At 27.5% G+C, this 23,253-nt stretch overlaps 1 protein-coding gene across 1 annotated transcript; it reads left to right on the forward strand.

Annotated features, from left to right (window-relative positions):
- Positions 1-20,360: 20,360 nt before the first annotated feature.
- LOC132936929 (dynein axonemal light chain 1-like) lies at positions 20,361-21,577 on the forward strand. The gene is made up of 4 exons (XM_061003741.1): positions 20,361-20,406; positions 20,484-20,626; positions 20,719-21,011; positions 21,077-21,577. Exons 1-4 carry the CDS (start codon positions 20,401-20,403, stop codon positions 21,181-21,183), a joined length of 549 nt encoding a protein of 182 aa, XP_060859724.1. The 5' UTR covers positions 20,361-20,400; the 3' UTR covers positions 21,184-21,577.
- Positions 21,578-23,253: the final 1,676 nt, after the last annotated feature.

Consider the following 23,253-nt stretch of genomic DNA (forward strand, 5'->3'; position numbering starts at 1 on the left):
ATAATAATATATTTTGTACGTATGTATAATATAAGTAGGTAGGTCACTGATAATAGCGGTAGTGCTACTTTTATAGGGATGACTTTTTCATATTCTGAAGTAAAAAATTGTAGGTACCTATACTTACTAAACTTACGTAAAAAGTACGGAATTAATCTGGAGGAATAACTAATTTTTATGCGCCACTGACTACAAATTACAAATCGTTCTTTTATTTTTCGATATTTATCATCAGATGAAAAGACAAAATACATTTACTTCATAATTAAATTGTTTGTAACGATTGGGTGTAAAGTCATTGAAAATTCTTGGAATAATTTCACAATCTCGTCTACTCGCTGATTTACTTGTATATTATAGGTAATAAAAATTACACGCTTTAAGGTTGTATGAAAATAAATACCACTCAGTTTACTGGAGGAATGTGCTCTTGATTGAAAAGTCTATATTGTTCGTTATTAGATAAATATTATAAAATCAAGAATAGGTAATAATATTATTGAGAATAATATGATGTATACAATGCACCGATGCAGGCTGGTTTCGGGATGGGGGGAGGAGTAATAGTATATTTTTGAGACTCCAGAGCTCACTATATATATTTTACTGTCAATCGTATTTATTATTTATATCCAATAATACTTATGTGGTTAAATCCAAAAGTAGGTTGATGCATGGTAAACATATATACCTATACAAATAAACTCGTGACAAGTCCTTATATTTGATAGCAATTACCTATCTGTTTGTGTGGACTTTTTTTAGACTTGGGCTTAATAAAAGTGTACGTAATACATAGGTATAGTAGGTATATATTATATACATATATATATTTATACATACCTACTTGAAATATATTAGCTATACCATCAGCGACAGGTCTGGTAAACATTCTTGGGGGAAAGGGGGGGGGGGTGGTAAAGTATTAAATACCTTACTATGAAATTATAAAAACATATCCAATAGCTATCCTATAGCAACACAATAATAATGAGGAAGCTCAAAACACTAAATAAATACAGTTTAGCTATATTATGATATCCTTTTGACTTGTATATTAAATTCACTTATTTTTTTTTACACACTATTTAGTATTTACTAATTCTATTATGAATATATTTTGATACTACCGAATAATAATCAATTATCTCTATATAAAATCTATTATTCTTTCATCCAGCAAACATATCTATTATGTTATTGACTTGAATATGTATAGGTACTCAGTGCCAATATGAATATTAAGCAATTAGCTTAATTGGGCTTCTAAACTGGGCTTCTCTTATATTTGACCTTAATCAAGATTTTAACCTATGTTTAAAAATTCACTAATTAATATAATTCATATTTCACACATAGACATGGCATAGGTAATCAACAAAAGTGGTACTTACCAGTAGATACAAGTAAATAAGCTCATTAAAATATTTGTAGTCAGCAGCATAAAATGAACCAAAGATGGTAAATTGAATCTTTTTTTAATATTATGTTAATATATTAAAATTAAATAAGTGAGACCAAACCTTCTTAATGTTGAAAAACTAAAGCTACTACAGATACAGGTAATATAATGATGAACTATTTACAATGTAACCTCTAAACTTCAAAGTTAGCTTGGTCGAATCAACAATATAGCTGATGATACCTACTCGCTACTATGACGATTAGATTACCTACGTAATAAATGATGTAGAGAAGTCTCAAGACTCAAGACTAAGTAGTAGGTACACCCAAAGTGTTTATATAAATACACATTGACTATATGGTTTTTAAATCGATTCACTTACCCACCAAATTTGATAACGAATAGTTTAGAATAAAAATTCTCGGGGAGGAGGGAATGCCCTTGTCATTCCCCACTCCCGCAGAAACGCTATGCAGTATACTACTATTATATACTTATACTATGGAATACCTACGTCACATTTCCATAATAACAACGATAATATACCACGTCATAATATATTATAGTTTGTCTAACACATGACAGCCGACAGGAGCTATAATTGGAAACTAACGTTGTACATATTGTTGAATTTCTCATCTACCTAAATGAGATAAAAAATAAATTCATGCTGTGCGTTGCGTTGCGACTCACAAAATCGTAATAGATATAATTTAACCCAGTGACGGTGGAAGATTTTTTGTAGCCCCTGGGAAAATAAAGTTTTTGGAGTCCTAACTTAAGGTCTTTAAATTTAAGGGGAGGTTCCTCACTAGCGGGGCCTTGAGCAAATTCCCAGTATGCGTCACCACTGATTTAACCCAAACACTTTTAAATTAACGTGGAGTAAACTTATATCGTTTTAAAAAAGGTTAATTAATTAATTGTGTTTAATTACCACATGCAGTCATACTACATTATTGTGTCATGATTGCTGTGTAGGTTACTATCAATTTTGTATCAAGAAATATTTACTTGTTTATTTTATTTAAAATAATAATTAAATGTAGCGTAAAATTGAAAAAATAATTAGTTTTAAATTTTTAACTACTGTTATATAAATACGTATAAACTTAATTTTTAATTTAACATATTAATTTTAAAATTATCTGGAAAAAGATAAGTTATTCCAATGAATAGGGAACTTTAACTACCTAAGAACTTAAATATAATGCCCACCTTTACAATTATACAAATAATACTGATAAATGCCAAAACTAAATTATGTCAGAGTGCAGGACAGGCATAGTAAAATTTATTCACATTTCCGTTTATGCGTTTTTTATTAAAAAACATTTTTTTTTTATGGTACCTATCTCATCAAATGAGGGGTACTTATAGACAGTCTTATATAGATAGTTTTAATACACTAAAATACATTTATAATAATTTTAAGCTGGTTTGAAATTTTTATTAAGACTTATTTTGATCAAAAAGAAATATAAAAAGCACATAATTTGCCATTTTTTTGGACCGTAAAAGTAGTACTTAAAATGTATTGACCAATATATTTTATGAAATACCTTTAAGATTTTTTTAAATATCACTTTTTTATTATTATAAACAAATAAATAAAACTTAACCTTTTTGGATTTTTAACATATTACAAGAATCTGCCTATATCATTAAACTTATGAACCAAATCAGAATACCTAACTATATGTATAAAACTAAACAAATACAGACTAAAAAAATAATGAAATTGCAAAACTTATTTAAAAAATAACAATATTCATAAAAAAGTATTTAGTCAAGTAAAAATATTATTAATAACTTTTTTACTAAGTAAAAAAGCTTGAAAAATTAATGCAAGGTTGTTTATAATTTTCGTTAATCGAAATTCAAAAATATTAAAGATACACTATAGGCTCGATTATTTTTTTATATGCATTTAACGTTCAAATTATTTTGACAAAATTCATCAAAATTTCGAAAATGTTCAAACTATTTTTGTTAGAAATTCATAAAAGTTTTTTTTTTCATAGCTAATATTAGAAATTTAAATAGAAATTCCCAACAAGTTTTTCATGGTAACAATAATCATTGGCTGCTGCCACAGATTTCAATATAGTAGTGGTGGCGTGGTGCAGAATTCTGTGGCTTATCTGTGTCTGTCTGGTTATGATAATATCCCACACACAGCATAAAAATATTTCCTAACTATATTAAAAATATTTTCAGAAAAATAATATAGTTGTAAAAATATTTAAAAAAGTTGCGTTAACAATTAGGAAATATTTTAGTTATAATATTCTTTGGCCAAAAAGTTCATATTTTTTAAAATATTTTATGAAAAACATTTACAAAATATTTCAATCATATTATATTTTCAAAAAACATTTTTATAGAAACTTTATAAAAATATTAAGTCAACATTTTGATGCAATCATACTATAGTACAATATTTTGTTATCATAAGAAAATATTTATAAAATATTATTAGTCAAATATTCATTATTCAACCACTTTAAAACATTCACGAAATATTATTATTTATGCTGTGTGGGATGTGGCTAATCATGCGTACTACCGTCAAAATTTTATTTTTTTCAGTTATACTGTTATCATTTTAGTTTATCGCTTACAAAGTTAAAACAGATATAATAATAGAGCTACAGATATCATATATATGTTGACACAATAAATTTCGACTCAATTCTTCTTATAGGTCCGTTACTCCAGCACTGCCAAGTTTGAAACTGAATATCAAAATTATCTAGTATTATGTACTTTATTTTGTACAATTTTGTACAACCAAAATAAAATGTTGTATACCTCTCCTAAGTCCTAACACGAGAAAACGCGATTTCCCCATGTCCGTGCTGCAGTAACGTTACCCCAGCACTGCCCATGACCAATTATTATCCAATCAAAATTTAACTCGTACAGTATTATTTACTTTATTTTGTACAATTTCGTACAACCAAAATACAATTTTGTACACCTTCCCCAACTTGAGAAAACGTGATTTCCTAGCTAGGTAACAATTATACTATTAACTTAATCTAACTTATTTTGGTTTATGGTAAGAATTTTTATTCTGATATACAATAATAGGTTATCACTTTTTCATTCTAGAAATATCTTATAATTGTATAAACATAAACTATATTATATAACTGTATTACTATTATATTTTTTCAACGTATTAAAACAATAATATTATAATATATTATAGCTTTCCTAAATCTACTTTAAATTCCAATTCCGATAAACCATCATAATATTATGCTCAAGTTACTTCCTCTAACCAAAACCATCCCCATTTTTCTCCAGACATCGAAACATTTAAACAAACTTTTATTTCCGAATTCATAGCTATCATCTCTTTTCTAACGAATTTATTAAGTAAAGGTCAGTTATAATTCAGTTGTAATCTATACCATTGTACCGATGTTATAAAATTGTTATTGTGTAATTTTAATATGTGCAAGCTAACTACATAAGAATCATAATTTTATATTATTATCTTAATTATCTTTATTTTATATCATTGAATCCGCTTTCCTATTAGTAAAGATACTGTTGAAGAAAATCTTTTTACTGTCCTAAAAGGATATGACACATGTATATTTGATGATATTATTGTGAATAAAGTAATATATTTAACCTATTTACGTGGAAAATTATTTTAAATGTTCAATCCGTAGCTATAATAGTTAAACATTTTATAAATTTTTAACTACAAAAAAATATTAAATTTTAAATTTGGTAAATTTTGTTAAAATTCTAACTTTAAAATCGCGTGGTGACATCAAAAAACGTACTATTTGCGTTTTACATATATTTTCAGGAGAGGTAATTTTCTTCTGGGCATTAAATATTTGAGATATAAATGTTACAAAAATGTTTAAAAATATATAAAAATCTATTAAATAAATTTTTGCAGGCAAAAGTATTTTAAAATTTTAATACAATTAATAAATGAATAAAATTTTATTAAAATTTTATAGTTCAGTCTTACATGTGATATGCAGTAATTAATAGTAAATTTTTTATTGATTTTTTATCAGTTTTTTATCAGTTTTTTACATTATTTTTTACCAGTTTTTACCAGTTTTTATCAGTTTTTTTATTACATTTTTTATCAATTTTTTAATTTTATGTTTATCAGTTTTTTATAACATTTTTTTAAATCAAAATATTAATATTAATAAATTTCTAATATTAAGAGAATCCTATTATTAATAAAAACCTTATAATAAAATCCTAATATTGATAAAATCCTAATATTAATAAAATCTTAATATTAATAAAATTTGTCAAATCCTACAGGTCCTGGTACATCCTATTTCTATATAATATACAGAAATTGAATATAATATAATAATAATATAATCAGCTTACGCACGTTTGCGGCAGATCACAGTCTACATAGGTCAGCAGGTACATGGAGTGATGTGTATCGCATGTAACCGGCTAATGGTCATAAAGTAAAACTTATATAATATGACGATATACGTCCTTGGTGACCTCTAGCGGCTCTAGGTATGTGTATGTAATTATAGACCATTTTAAAACCCAACATGCAATATTATATTTATTTTGTACATATTATTAAATTGTTTTTTTTATTATAACAAACCTTATAAATTGCTAAATTATTAGATTTGTCTTAATATTATTTTTTTCAAGGTAGGTACCTACAAGTTTATTTTATTTTTAAATTTTAGATTCTGATAGTGGAGCGACGATTGTATATTATTTATTTAACCATGATGTGTGTTTTTTGGTTTTTTTTTTATGTGTCTGAAGAGAAAAAAACGCTTTGATTATCCAAAATCCGTGGTGGTTTCTGGTAGAAAATTAGATCTAGTTGGTTCTGTTATAGATTATAGAAGTTAAAAATTGAAAATCCTTAGTGCTTTTAAAAATTATCGGGAAAATCAAAAAACTTAATAAACGAACAATAGCTTAAAAAATCTTAATGTAATTATTGAAATAACTGTTTGGTAGCCCATTGGTAACCAACATCTTAGACCACTTTTGATTTATTTTTGTTTTATTTCTATATAGTATAATATATTATATATATGTGCCTATGAATATTATATATTATATACATAATATATTATAGCAATTAAAATTTTTTAGCTCGGTCAAATAGCCTTAAAAACATACACGGTTTCTATAAGTTATTTATACTGAAATTTAAAAAAAAAATTGGGCCTAAATCCACAATAATGTTTTATGAGTTTTTGGAGATAGAATTTCGTTGAAAATTTGCAAATTACTATATACCTAGTTTAAAACTTCGAGAATGTCTAATGTTCATACCTAAGATTTGAAAATATAATATAAGGTTCCTCGTATAAGCAGGGACTGGAATTTTTTGAATTATCGGTATCGGTTCCGGTACTGGTTCTACGAAATAGAATAACTATTCCGGTTTGGTTCTGGTTTTTTAATAAAAAAATATAAAGGTATCGGTTCCAATTGATTTCCGTACCGGTTCTAGATAAATTAGATACCGATAAGTACAATAATTTTAAATACCTATCCGGAATGCGTGTTTTGAATGGTATGAGAAATATTAGAAAACTCATAATATGATCATACATAGTTTATACACAAAACAGTAATTAATACCATTAAATTATGATTAATAACATTATTTTATTTTTGAACCTAAAAGAATCTATTTAATTTTAAAATTCCGGTTCAGTTCCAGTACTTATTTAATAAAATATAGGTTTCGATTCCAGTTCCGGTTCTTAATATTTTAAAGGTTCTTTTAGGTTCGGTTCCAGTCCCTGCTCGTAAGTCATAAGTTGTTATTAATATATTTTACAACTAATTTAACTAAATTTAATTTTAATTTATGTTGATTGTAATTCCACAAATATATTTTTATTTTATTAAAAAAATATTTACAATCCATAAAATGCAGTAATTATTATGAGTAAATTTGATAAATAATGATTATTGACAGGAGGTTAGCATTTATGGGCGGGCACTCAGCAGTGCATACCCAACCAAGTATTTATTTATTTTTTATCTTAGTAGGTCTTTAGGACAGTATCTTTTGAGTCAGTTACTGTGAGAGTTTAAGTTAGTATGAAATTTAAAGTAATATAATTTTGCTAATTGATTAAGGCCTAAGGGTAGGAATATTTAGGTATTTGTGAAGATAATTGTTTGTGAAATACTTACCAAGGAGAAGACGTTACTAGTCGTAAGCAGATGGATTGAAGTGCCTAAAGCGTTTTGGTAGATGGTTTTTCAAACCCCATAACTGAATACCGTATGTCTAATTACCATACTGGTCGATTTATTGACTTGTATATAGTAAGTTTATTGGATAAAGAGAGTTTGGATTTCAAGAGTGGTGTTATTAGGTGAAGTTTAGAGTTAACAGTTTTATATATGGGCTCCAGGCGTTTATCTAGAGTTAGACCAAGTTATTTAAGGGGATTCGATACCGTGATTTTCTGTTTTTGTCTAACACACGCGTGACATAGTATTTTAGACGTGTTTTTTGCCAAACATTCCAATTGATCTATTGAAGCGATACGAATTCTGAAAACAGATTTGAATTCGTCGCCAAGTCTACTTGAAATCGACTTTCCCACATTTTTGATATTATCCCCCAAATTCCAGAAAACGTCATATTAAAAAAGAGTATTTAAACATTTTTGTAATTCAATTTTTGGAGAAGTTAAAATCAAAAAACCAAAATTGTGGGAAAGTTGATTTCCAGTAGACTTGACGACGAATTCAAATCTGTTTTCAGAATTCTCATCACTTCATTAGATCAATTGATATGTTTGGCAAAGAATCCGTCAAAAATCCTATGTCGCGCGTGTGTTAGACAAAAACAGAAAATCACGGTATGGAATCCCCTTAACTTCATTTTCCGTTTTTAAAACATTTAGAATAATATTCAAATATTGTATGTTTTTGCTTATTTATATCACGGACCTATTCACTCCGTTCTACGGTAAGTCGGTATTAAATCACAATGTCATGTTAATAAAAATAATAAATCAAATTTAATATAATATGTACCTGTAATATTATCTACAATTATAATAAATAAATATTAATAATATGCAATGTTTTCGGCAAAAATGATAATACACCGTAGTACTAATGAATTTAAATTTCACACTAAAATTACAGTGACGTACTGAAGGATGAGGTACACTTAACACTTACCTACTGTACAGGAGAGTGGTTAGGTAGGTACCTCCTCACCGGTATTTGGACGTCCCCCCCCGTTCTTTATCACCTTCGCTTCTGAACGATTCCCACCTGAACTGAGACATCCCCCCCCCCCTGAATCAATATAGATTCAGATTTTTTCACATTAGTAAATTTTGTAGTGTCCATAGTGTTATTATGACGTATTACTAAATAATAATTATATATTAACTAGGGTATTAATTTAATCATTTGTACATATTGATTTGAACTATATATTATTGTTCAATATTTTTACTTTTAATTTTTTGTCAGGGGGAAATTGTCCCGTTCGAAGGGGATACGTCCAATGAATCGTCGGAGGTGAACGTCCCAGAATCCTACTTACCTACCACCTTTTTATATTTGTATACCTATTATGGGCATGCTTGATTGCTAATAATTTAATTTGTTGTCTAACTTTAAAGCGAAATAGTATTCGTATCTTCTTGATTTTCAACTATATTTAATACTTTTTTAAGTCCTTTTAATCAGGCCCGATTATATTATGCGGGTCGTGAAACATAATAAAACGTTTGGAATATAACTAATTTACCAGACAACTCTTTTTTAAAAATATTTTTCTGCGAACAAATGTATTGTTGCAAGTTGAAAAACACGGTGAAATCAGAATTTTGTTTTACGCTGAGACCTAGGTGGTTTTACATAACAAATTGAAGGATATTTTCGATTCAGCGTAGAGCGAGCTAGTGACGCCTCCTGGTCGTGCTTTTAGGTTAGGTAAGAACGGCATTCTTCAAATGGCTAAGAAATTGCAACTTTAAGTTTCAGAAAAATTATAATTTTCCCACCGTTTTCAGCATACATAAAATATCTATTTCATTGCAGTAAAATTTTTTTTTTTTAATAGTTTCAGTAGGTTTTTAAGTCTAACCTAACCGTTGTTTGAACTACTCTAGTGCATAGTATAAAAAGCTGTTTATAATATTTTAATTGTCTCACGAAAGAGCGACTGTGACGTTGACTGCTGCAGATTGCAGACATGTGGTGGTTTGGCAGCGCGTTTTAAGTCTAGCTAGCAATGTTTTTGTACACCAGAAGTAGGTACGTTACGCTGAGCAATAAAATATGGAGAGATGACGTGAATGGGACTAAGAGTAGGATGGAAAACAAGCCATAGAGTAAAGGAGATAGAGCCGTTTTAATTAAGCTGGGTCCACGCAGTTATACGTCGTCTGTTATGTCATATACAAAAGTTGAGCTCGGTCAAATTCTGGAAATTTGCCAGTACATCACGATTCATGGTTAGTGAATGATACCATGATTATAACGACCAATCAGAATACGATAAAACCACACGACACGACACGACAGACGACGAAGCTGTGAACCCGGCTATATAGGCATGTATTACGTTAAGTGTGATACGACTGGATATTTTGAAAAATCGATCGAGCTCCTTGGGCAAGTTATGATGGTAGACGTTATCTGCTTATCACTATATAATAATATAAGACATACTGTATTATTATGGTTATAATTTACCTATTACAATAATATATTGCACACTGTAATTTATAACACCATAAACCTATGTCATTCCGTATAATAATATTTAACACAGGTTTCTTAACGAAATCGATAAAGGCGTCGTGCGTGACCTGCACCGCATTCGCATTATGGATTGTACGCGATATAATCGCCACTACAGTGAAACCACCGCATTCCATTTCTTAATAACCACCCGACTTACTACGCGATAGTACCTTATACGTTATAATATTATATACACCTATAGGCGATAATCTATAAACCCGTGTTCGGTATCTTAAATGCAATGTGAGGGGACACGTTCAAGGGGTCCAGGATTATAACATTGGAATCGAAATCGCGGTAGGTAGATATCCGAAACGGGAAATTTACATATGAATTTATTGCTAATTTTCAAGGGATGTTCACATTCCGAGTGTTTGGACGACAATGACCCAAAACACACCCTTACTAAGTTGGAGTGTAAACGATAATAGTATTATATTATATTAGATGTTTGGGTTTAGTGGTGGGGGAGGAAGAGTTTTTTGTATGCGTTTAAATACCATACAATGTAAAAAATATTATTTTGTAGCATACTCGTGTTTAAATTTTGTTAAGGAGTACAAATTTTTCATGAAATTGATTAGGTACCAACAAGGTATTACAGGCGTATGTTTATTTACGTCGCACACGTTGATGATACACTCAGAATACACAGAAAATAAAAAACGCCTACCTACAATGCCACTATTTTGGTAAAAATAATATAACTCTATCCGCGTGTGTATTTTATGGCATGTCTTACACTTTGAGCAATATACAAACAATATTGTTCCACGAAATATCTATTACGATAGTCACAACCGATAAAATACGCAAACGTATTCTTCCGTCTTCATAATAATGTATAGCTTATTTTATAGCCACGCCAATATTGCCACCTAACCCCAACCTAACGCAAGCACTGGCGGTGTTATTCCACTCATCGTAGAATTTCGAATTCAATAAGTAGAGATTTGTCGATCCCAGATGGGTTGTCGTTTACCCTAAACGGTGAAATGGGCCGATAAGAATGTGTAGAAAATGCACGTATGGCTCACTGGGGATTTGGACTTTTTTGTCGCTGTCTCTCACTTTATTTAGTATTTCAGTTTCTAAACGCACACCAAACGCAGTGTGTTAGGTAAGGCATTATGACAAGATTTATTACCAAGTTATAATAACTAATAAGTGTTAAACTAAATACTACCGTTTACCACGACTCTGCAGGCTGATTGACGCACTAAAACCTGCGTGACCAACAGTTACAACGAAAGCAAGGATGCATCCTTAGTAAATTTTGATTAGGTACTTGAAAAATTTTAAATTTCATAGAATGATAAATTTAACGACTAATTAGAAAATATATATATTTTTTTATTTTTTTTACTATAAATACATAATTACAATCCATACACATTTGGTACAATAAATAATTTTGAATAAAATAATATAACTAGCGAGACTAACAGATATTGAGAGGGCACTCAGTAGTGCCACCCGACTGAAAATATAAATCAACAGAACAGTTCTTAGTGAAAATGTTCGTATAAATAAACTAGCACATTTTTTTTTTATACTTTAAAATTGTTATTTAAATCTTAAAACATTTTTTTTTTATATAAAAATATTGAATTATTCAAACATAATACATTTATTTTTTATTTAGAAAACAGTTATTTTAAAAACAAAAAAGAATAATACATAATAGGTATTTTATATAATATTTAAACGTCATGGGGCTTCAATAATTAACACTCTATTTCCAACAATATTATTGTCCCAGGAGTTGTTTCTGTTATCTCCTATTCAAGAAAAGTCATTGGTCTCAATTGTTCTTTCATTTTAACATTGACCACACATAGCAGTGAAATAACCCCCCCCCCCCCCTCCAATAAATAAATAAATTCCACTACAACTTCTAGCAACAGTTCAAAAATGTTGAACTTTGAAATTTAATGTCATTTACATATTTCTAAAAGTTAAATTTGCTATCCAAAAATTTATTTTTATTTCATTTTAAATTATAAAAAACTAATAGTACCTACAAGTAAATCTTTAAATAAATAATAAAAAGTACTTATTCTTTATTTTTTAAAACAAACAATAAACAATAGTTAGTCAACACAAATGCAAATATCAACTTTCTACTTTTACATTTTTTTTTTATATTAACAGTAAATGAAAATGATATTATGCATAATACAACACATATTTCATAGTCAATAAAATTTTAAAAAATGTTGTGTTCCTTCAGAATATTCCACCTTGATTGAATAATCAATAGGGCATGGGAGTTGATTGTAGATACCGAGGGGCAAGAATCCAGTTATAGACATGAACTAAGGTCTAAGATAATATGTCAATAATCTATATATATAATATATAAATGAATTGCTGTTCGTTAGTCTCGCTAAAACTCGAGAACGGCCGGACCGATTTGAATGAATTTTTTGTATGCGTTTTGGTGACGCCTCGGATGGTTTAGATTCTCAAATCACCCCCATAGGTCCAACCAGGGGATGTGCTCAAACGGGGATTGAGAAATTTACGGTGGACATTTTTGTTTATAAATGGTTGCCATGGGTTTTAAAGCTATTGTAATAATAATTATTGGTTGCCGTAAAATCAGTGTATTCATTCAATGCATTTAATTTTTTTGTACGCTGTGTTTTGATATTATATGTATCGGTGGTTAATCCACCGTAGGTGGAATTAAGTAAAAACGACAAACTTGGTATAACCTTGACACTTTAGAGTTAAATCATACACTTACAGCATGGGGTCCGCGATCTACCGCAGATAGATTGCCTACCTGACAACATACTGCTGCGAATAAATAATTTTTATCCACGAAAACCAACCTAGAAAAAACGTCTAAAAAACAACAAACATTTTACTAACCACTGGGCCCAAAAAATATAAATGTACTCGTTGACCGTCAGGCCAAATTCAATTATTTTAGATAATCTTAGTAGGGTTGTTACTATTATAACTCAACATGAATTACACATTTTGTATAAACTCTCAATGTTATCATCTATACCACAGCTATTAAATATAATAATATAATCTTGCTATGGTTTTCATTTTCACTATATCTATATGGTTGTAATTTAAATCGCTTCTTCTCTTAACTTATTGAATGACGCTAATCTATGTCCGCAAAGTAGACTACCTTATTTCATATATCAGATGTTGCACATAAACAGAAGCACGTGTGGACGCAATGCAATTTTTAAAATTTAAAATGATTTTCAGGCATAGAGTATTGCATTAAAAAATAGTTTCTTATCCCTAAAATACTAATGACTACGATAAACTATTCTGTTTCTTTATTTTTGTACTTTATTGATGTTATTAATAATATTGTACAATTTGTTATAGTAGGCCTATTACAGAATTTTCCAAACTAAATCTTCAACTTAACAACTTGAACTATAAACAGTATACTATGTAACTATAAACTTTTTTCTGTTGTAATTAAAATTCTAGTAAAACAAAGAAAATTTTAAACTACATTAATTTTAGAATATATTCTATACACAATTATTGCTATATTATGCTCTTGGCAAAGGACATTGAAATAAATGGAAGTTGAACTAATAAAGAACGTTGTAGGTGTTAATTGTCCTCAAAAACACTCTCCGAACTCCGCCTGTGGGTATATGTACATACATTATTGTGTATTATGTCAGGAGAAAGATAAAACAAAAACTCGCCACTGGCTGACTGACAATCATCTTGCATCTCCTCTTGTTGGTTTATATTCCTTGTTCCAATGTTCAAACATATAGTTTATAATTGAATGTTACTAAAAACGACTCTATGATTTAAATCGAAATGATAATAATATATAATATTGTCATGCGTTTATATTACATTGGTAGGTAATAAATAGGTGTCTAACACTAAACGCGTAAGAGTATTTCATTGTTCTATGCGTAGGTAGTCTCTAGGAGTTCGAAACGTGACAATATAATATATAATAATATATAGTCGCAACTTATCGGACTCATTCACCTACTGGATTCAAATAAGTTGGTCCCGATTGATACGTATTCTATTATATTGAAAACAATCATCTATTGGACTAACCACGCTGGTTAACTGGGTCAATGTGTATTTTTAAAGGCATATTTCCACAGATTTTAATCTACTTTCTCGATTTAATTACATTTATTTTTACGATCAATACTATTTCACCACATCAAAAATTATAACAGATTTGGAAATATTGTTTTCACACAATTTATAGCCAATAAAAATCAAATCAACATAAAAAAAAAAATAAAAATATTTTATACAATTTTCATATTTTATTTCTTTATAAATGAAACGAACATTTAAAATTCATAAATAAATAAATACATAATAATAAACATTTGTTAGTTCATTTTTTTAGTTAGTTAGCCAATTTTTTCATTATGTATATATTTTTATTCTTGGAACTTTCGTCTTATCGGCTCATTATGTTAATAGACTCAAATACTCTGGTTCCCAAAGAGAGTCTTATAAGCAGCGACTGCTGTATCATATTGTAATTTGTATCTACCAAGTATCGGAGTATCTTCTATATGATATTAATTAAAATAATAATAATAATAATAATAAGTAATAACTATATTATAACTATATTATAAAAATGACAATAATATTAATATAATATTATGATTGTTGAGTTTTGGATAAAAAGATATTTATTCAAATTTAAAACCGAAATGTTTAAAATACGATAAATTAAATTACCAAAGTAATTAAGAAACCAGAAAATTCAAATGATCCATACTATTAAAATAATAATTATTTTCTCTTTCGTCTCAATTATTACTTTCAAACACAAAAAGATAATTCAGTTCTATTTTTATTACGAAATTTACGAAGTATGAATAAATGCATAATTCAATAGTCGCATTGGTGGGAAATAAATCATCAGAAAATGTGTCGTAAGTGACGTCTCTGGTCACATCTGCCCATGCCTTATATCATGTGCAACGACCCGGTCTACCCTTAGGAGAATTTTACGAAAAACTCAGTGGTGGCCCTGCAAAAAGTGATTTGGTGGTGTGTACGCAACATAATAATATGTATTACAATATTATATTCGCAAGGATTCATACGCTTTCATGTCTACAGTTTATGGAATCGGACTGACCCGGCGCAATCAGTAAGCGAAAAAATAAAATAAAACACACAGCGTGTTAGAATAACGTAAACAGCATTACGGAAAAGCCTAGTATGTTACTATATCCAGTTGCGTATTTAGGTTTTTGTCTTAAGGGGGGTATTTGATTTTATCCAATAACCCCACTTTAAAGTTAAAGGTCTTAAGTTAGGACTCCAAAAAATTTTGCATATTATATACAGTAAATTAATTTCAATGGAGACGTCATATTATGTTTATATCGCTTTAAAAATAATAAACCTACTTCCAAACGAAGCCGACACGTTTTCTAAAAAAATATTTTATTTTATTTTTCAATAAAAAATTATGTACAAGATTTTTTTATTAGTTGTGTTTATATTGCTCGGTATCCTTAATTTATAGTTTTAAACGTTCATCAAAGAAGTGTATGATACAAACAATCTTATAGACCCTTCGTATGAGGTGACTAGCTGATGGAATTTACATTTTTACGAACATATTTAACTTTGATCTTCAACCACGTGTTCACAACTGAATCTTCCCTGCTAAAAATGGAAAATATTCAAAAAAATATCAAAAGTTTTAAGAAAGTTACAATTTTACTTTGAGAGGGCCAATATCCATTAGACCCAGGCTATGATCTTGGCCTATACGTGATACGAATATAAATATGGTAAGCTAGTTAATCTTTTGGTTCATTTTTTATAATATATAAGTTGAGTGCTAAAACTTATACAAACATTACAAACACGTGTACCCTGTGCCTCCACAGTACGAGATTTACATTCACAAAATTCAAAATTGCTTAAAATAAATAAAAAAATATATTGAAAACAATACAAATAAAATTTAATTTCACATAGAGTAATAATTTATAGTTGTGTCTATTTTTCAGGATATCTTTACGTGGTTTTATGCCATAAATGAAATAATAATAATGTTTATTTAATGCACTTCTGAGTACACGGCGTTTTAGATAGGCAATTTATCTATATCTATGTCTAGAGGCCGTTTTCCGAAACTAAGAAATAATTTGATAGTTTTTTGATTAATTTCACAAGTAAAATTATGATTATTCTTTCACATGCGAACCACACCAGAAAATGTTGTTGTGTATTATTGTTTTTGTTTTAGACGTGACAATTAGCGCGTTAAAAAATATTTTTGCTGAGTATACTCAAGTTTTTTATGAACCTAGTTCATCAAAAACGCGTGAAATGTTTAAAAACAGGTGCTTGATTACATCGTTTTTTATGTATTTGTAATGTTTAACAGCCTTCTAAAAAATGAATGGGAAGTTCAAGAAAATACATTTTTAAATAATAATATCTATTTGTTTAAAATTTTCAATTTAGAAAGGAGCTACCTATAGAAAACTTTTTTTTAACTTTCATAGTACCTAAAAATAAAAACACATGAAAAAAATATAAAATATAAAATTATATTACAATATGAAATTATTCCACTGTATGATTCTCATTCAGTTAGATAGTTACTGAATAGCGAATACACACTTATTTTAATATAAATAAAATATAAAAACAACAATACTTTATTTTCAAAAAGGTACGGCGTGTAGGAACATTACCAATTAGTAATTACATTAATATTCAAATTACTTGTCGACCGTGTTCATTAGAAGGCTATACAGTTCAGTGTTCATTGATTGGCTGTATTATATCAATACTGATATGAATATCATAAAAAATTTAAATAAAAATGCGTGTTAATTTAGATTGCAAGTAAATAATAATATTTAAGCTATTGGATTTATGTATAATTATGAAAGTTTTTGATACAATTTGACATAATCCATAGTCAACGTTTTTTCGAGCAAAACGTTTTTATCAACCACATACATCGTTTACTCTTATCAAACTCAAATGTTACAATACACGAGTAATTGTGTCTAATTGAAAAACCACATGTAAAGAGTGTTTCAGTATCGATTTTTTTTTTATCTATATGTAATTTCTCCTCTTTAAAATAAATACTCAAATACAAATACCAAAAAAATTGTGTTAAATATATTTGTTTATTGAAAATTGTCGTAGTTTTGTGTGTTGACTTTTTCTAGGGAAAATCGTTGATACAAAATAACTTACTAGTATTTCTCAAATAACATATTATAATAAAATACGATAGTTATAACTTGTATGTATTAACTATTAAGACATTACAATATTATAATGAGTCATTAATACTAATTACTGTGTATGGAGTTTTATCGTTTTTAAAGTTAGAAATGAGCAATAACTGTACATATTTTTGAATGAATTATGTTTTATTGTTGATTGCTTTTTTAACATTTTATAGTTATTTTGGTGAATGTAATTTATAGCATATATACATTGTACCATGGTAAATGTGTTTTAGGTATATACTTAGTAGGTAATAATATGTATAGTGATTAGTAACGAAAATCATATTATATTTGGCCTTCAAATTCCATGCGTCTATAATACATTTTTTATTTGCTGCACGCTTATTATATTTTATAGTTATTCATTGGTATTTTGTATTATTATTATGAATAGTAAAATGATTGAATAGTTAATTGTAATTGCTAATGAGACAATAGTAGATACAAATGATTTTTATTTTCAAATTTTATAAATTAAAAAAAGATACTTTTAGAAGATGATCAAATAAATAATAATAAATATTAAAACCATAACAATTTAATATGTAACAGTGCTTTTAGGTTATACGTTATAATTAATATTTCCATTTAATCTAACTCTTTTTTTGATGAATAGTTTGAACGAAAATAATGTGAAACAATAAATAACTTTGCTACTGAATAATTATACAAGTGATTGCAAACATATTATTAATTGTTTACGAGTTGAATGAATATAACAATATGTAATTATGTATAAAATCAATGTTTATAGACATATAGTATAATTTAAGCTAACATACTTATTCAATTATATTTTTTCTCTGATCCATATAAAAGAAGTTAAATTTTTAATAATTATTGGAAGTACTTATTATAGTGCATCGTTTACTATTTTAAAATAATTATAAACTGAATTACATTTTCATTTTTTCATTTTTTCATTTTTTATCAATAAAAAAATATTTTTGTCTTTTTAAAAACAATTTTACTGCGTATAAATTGATTATATTATTATTACCTAATTTAATCCTAATTGCCAAGTTAAATAAAGTACTGAAGTAAAATTATTTTTGCTTCAAAATTAATAGATTCAAATAAAAATTAAATTATTAAAAGTGTATTGTATTATTATAGTTTTTATACGAGAACTTAATATAATGAATAATGATCCTGATTTGTATATTATTACCTATGTTTGGATATTAATACGAATTTTGAAAACAATATTTAGTAATATTTATATACCTATTGATAATGTCTTACGCGTTTCTAAAAGATACAAATGTGTATTGTTATTTGTAGTTAACGAATAATATAATTAATATAATAATATAACTAATTATATTTTTGATTTGAATACTATGTCCAGTACTATAATACACGTTCATATTATTTAAAATTAATCGATATAGGTAGGCATTGTGTGTCTGTACAGCTGTATACACTTACTATTTATGATAATATTAAAAGTATCTACCTACACTTATGATTCATGACTCATCTTATTTCATGAGTATTTTAGGTATCGACGTAACGTCCATTCAAACTAATGGACAGTCGTAAAATGTATACGTTTATTATTATGATGCATGTTAAAACGGCAGTGATTGACGGTAGTATTATTTGAATCTCAAAGCTTTTTAAGTACAAATTGTAATTTAAATAAATAATATGTACTTATTATATATTATAATATGTACAAACGTTTTTCTACACATTAATATTATGTTGTCCGGTAGAGTTATGTTTTTGCAGGCAACTTATGTAAGGTATATAAGCCATAAGGTATAAATCTTATTTTATTTTATCATTGCAAACAAAATATTGATGAACAATTTTAAATAAGTCCTTAGAAAATGACTTGTATATTATATATTAATACTTATTTTATACTAAAAAATTAATTCGAATATTGGGTGCCATTAAACATAAATAGGTACATATTTAATCGATAAGAATTTAAGATATATAAACTCTGCGGAGTAAACTGAGCTCTATTCAGAATAGTATTTTCAATAATCAATATCCAATTCATGGTTTTTGTATCCCGATTCACTTCTTTCCCAATTCAAACAATAATATCTTTATTTCGAGAGATGCTCAAAGCGCATGGTTATTTAAAATTAGATCCTAAAGTGAGCTCAGATTTAAGTCCATGGACACTCTGTATAAATGTCGTTATTAATAAATTAGCAGCGGTTTCTCGAATTTGTGAGAAGCTTAATGTAACCTATACATACTCAATTTATCAGGATCCCCAAATTGTTTAACAAAAATTTAATAAATGTACATATTAATATAGTTAGACATTCGTTTAAGTTATCAGTATCAACCATATTTTAATATGGTTGGTACATAATATTAAAGCAGTTGTAAAAAATAAACGAAGAACCAAATAACAAATTAATGTATATAATTTAAAGCAGTAACCTCAAATCGTATACGAAAACACAATCTATTTAAGACTGTATTTAACTGCAATAAGAGTTAAACAATTTCTACAAATATTGATATAATAGCTTACTAAATATTAATATAATCACACAAAAAGCTGAAAATTTCTTTGTATAGGATTGGATTCCTCCATATTTTATAAATTCCGATATAAAATATATTATTTAAGAACCAATTTCTTATACCTAGGTACCTACTAATGAGTAATAGTTTATAGTTTGGACATTGATTTCTTAACCATACAATATCTCGTAATGGCGTATAATATAAATAAATAATTAATTTTTGTGAATATGTGCATTTACATACTTGTATAATATTTAAATAAAAACAAACATAAAATAAATAGAATTTGTGGTTTCAATATAGACAAATAAAAAATTATACTGTAACAACAAAAGTGTAGCAATATATATTATATAACCATAGCAACAAAAACACAAAACAAAACAAAATCGTCATATAGTTTGCAATTATTAGAAACCATAATATTGTATTTATTTGATTATTTGAGACATGGGAGTGAGTACCGGAAGTATTATATCATAAGTTAATAAATATTAAAATATGTACATCATAATATTATGTAGGAACCAAAGGCAACGACCATTAAAGAAGCATTAGCCAAATGGCAGGAAAAGAACAAAACGCCACTTGCAGAAGCTTTATATGTCGGTTTGCAATTTCAATGGCCACCACTTGAAAAAATGGATGCTAACCTAGCAGTTTTGAAGAATTGCGAGTAAATTAAATTTAAAAAAAAAGAATAGTTATTTATTTATGTTCAATTTCGTTAAATATTTGCTGGTGTGTGTATTTTGATATTTGTTACAGAAAATTATCACTGAGCACAAATTGTATCGACAAAATAACTAGTCTTGACACTTTGAAAAACTTAAAAGTATTATCATTGGCACGGAACAACTTAAAAAATTTCAATGGAATAGATAAATTGGCTGATACTTTAGAAGAATTATGGATATCTTATAATTATATTGATAAACTGAAAGGTATAATGGGCATGAAGAAACTAAAAGTATTGTACATGGGCAATAATTTAGTCGACAGTTGGAATGAAGTTCAAAAACTTTTAAAATTGGAAACTCTTCAAGAACTAGTACTGGCCGGTAATGTTTTTTTTTTATATTCATACATCTTGTTGTAAAAATTAAATGTGATTAATTTTTTTTAGGTAATCCAATACAAGAGTCTATGGAAGAACAAGTTTGGCGTACTGAATGCGTTAAGAAACTAACACAAATATCAATATTGGATGGAATTCCCATCATAAGAGAATAAAAACTATTAATATAATATTATATGATTCAATTTTTGTTTCACGAAATAATAAACGAAATATATTATTTTATCACGGAAAAACCACTTATAATTTGTAAACGAATTATCATAACAAAAATTAATTTTATAAATGTTTAGATAACGTATTTTGTCAGTAAATACCTACAGTGTTTTGGCACAAATTTATTAAAATATGTTTTTTACAGGAGTGTATAATTTGCACCATAATTATAAAGATATGTAATTCGCACCACCGCCGGTAGTGAAAAAAATAGTAAATTTGCACTAAAATGATTCAAACTATGTAGGTATTCGATTTTCAAGTGTGTTTTCAATTATTTGAAGAATAATTATAAATTGTTTTTATAGTTTTTGAATTTTTGAAGAATGATACTTAAATGTACACAGTTTTACTAATTCTTCAATTTATATAATATCTTGTAAGGGAAATATTTCGGAAGTTTAAAATAAAAAAAAAAAATATCAGCTCATGCCTACAGAGGCCATTTTTACAGGTTGAAAAGTTTCAGATTTTCATATAAACAACAATTTCAGTCAAAGAAACCGATGGTAATGTAATAACCGGGTAGCTGGTATATAAGTCGATCGAAAACACGAATAAAATCAGAGAGTTAGGGCTAAAAGATTATTTTAACTTCGGTGGAAAATAATTTAATGCAGTAGGTATTTTAATTAATTTTGAAAGTGCGTAATATAAAATGTAGGAAAAACACTACTAAGTATTTATAAAGAAAATTCTGAGACTAATAAATACATTTGTTTCAACAGAAATGTTCAAGTCATCTAAATAAAATATTTTATATATAATATATAAAGTTATTAGCTATGATTTAACAGAAACATAACTTAACATTTTTAGAACGAAAATGATAATACATTATATTTCATATCTAAACGTAATCGATTTCAGATAGGCAAATTGAACGATATTTTCAAGAGAAACTCTAATGTTAATAACTTAGTTAAAAAACATTAAAGGAATATTACATTTCTATGAAAAAAAAATTAATTAAGGGGTTCGTTCCTTGCAAAAAGGGTGGTACAATTTCCCTCTAAAAAAAGAAAACTTCTCTTCATTTTCCTCCATTTATTTTTTGTACTAAAATCGTACTTATTTTCCTCTAAATATTAAATCTTATAGATATGCTTCTTACTTTAAATACGATATTTTTCCAATATTTTAGCCGTCACCGACAACCTAAACAGTTGTTTGCTGTATTAAGTTCTGCATTAATAGTTGATAATCTGTAACTTTGTTTAAGTATGATCATTTTTACTAAGATACTATTGCATATGGGCAATGTGAATACCATAATAATATGTGTTTCTAATACTTTCTATCAAATTTATTAGATACAAATTAAAATTTTAATCTCCTATATTTTATTACAAATCAAATTTCAAAATAGCTATTGAATAGTTATAAAAAAAAAAAACAACTTGAACATATTGAGTATAATAGAAATTATTTCATGTCTAGGTCAGATTTTTACGTTACGACAATTTGTACATAATAATATAATGTATTAATAGTTAATATTTATTTTGTTTAAACAGATTAGGTATAAATATTAATTTCCTGGTACAATAACAAAAAACTATAACTATCGGTTATTATTACAGTTTAAATATGACATGTTGACATTCATTTTTTTGTTCGCTATTTTTTAGTAATGTGAATTACATCAATTTGCCTTTCCATCGTTGATACAGTGTAAGTATATTATTATGTTTCAAATAGTGTAGAAAACACTTTAACGTTTCATGTTCTCTGTTGAGCGCAATGCTAATTGCCAAGTGTTATTAGTTATTAATAGGTACCTATACGACATTATTACCTTACAAAATTCTATTATGGTTGATCAATATTGATGTGTTGTGCATAAAAAAGAGCGATTACACATTAACTGCGGGACAACAATCCGATGTTATAGTGATAAAATAAACTCTTGTAACACACTTGTTCACAAATAATAACTCGAATGTATAATTTGTATTATTTTGTGTTATGCGTGCAATACTGACACTATATACAGTGGCCAGTGGGGC

This window comes from Metopolophium dirhodum, chromosome 1, assembly GCF_019925205.1.
Source record: "Metopolophium dirhodum isolate CAU chromosome 1, ASM1992520v1, whole genome shotgun sequence".
NCBI classification, from domain to species: domain Eukaryota; kingdom Metazoa; phylum Arthropoda; class Insecta; order Hemiptera; family Aphididae; genus Metopolophium; species Metopolophium dirhodum.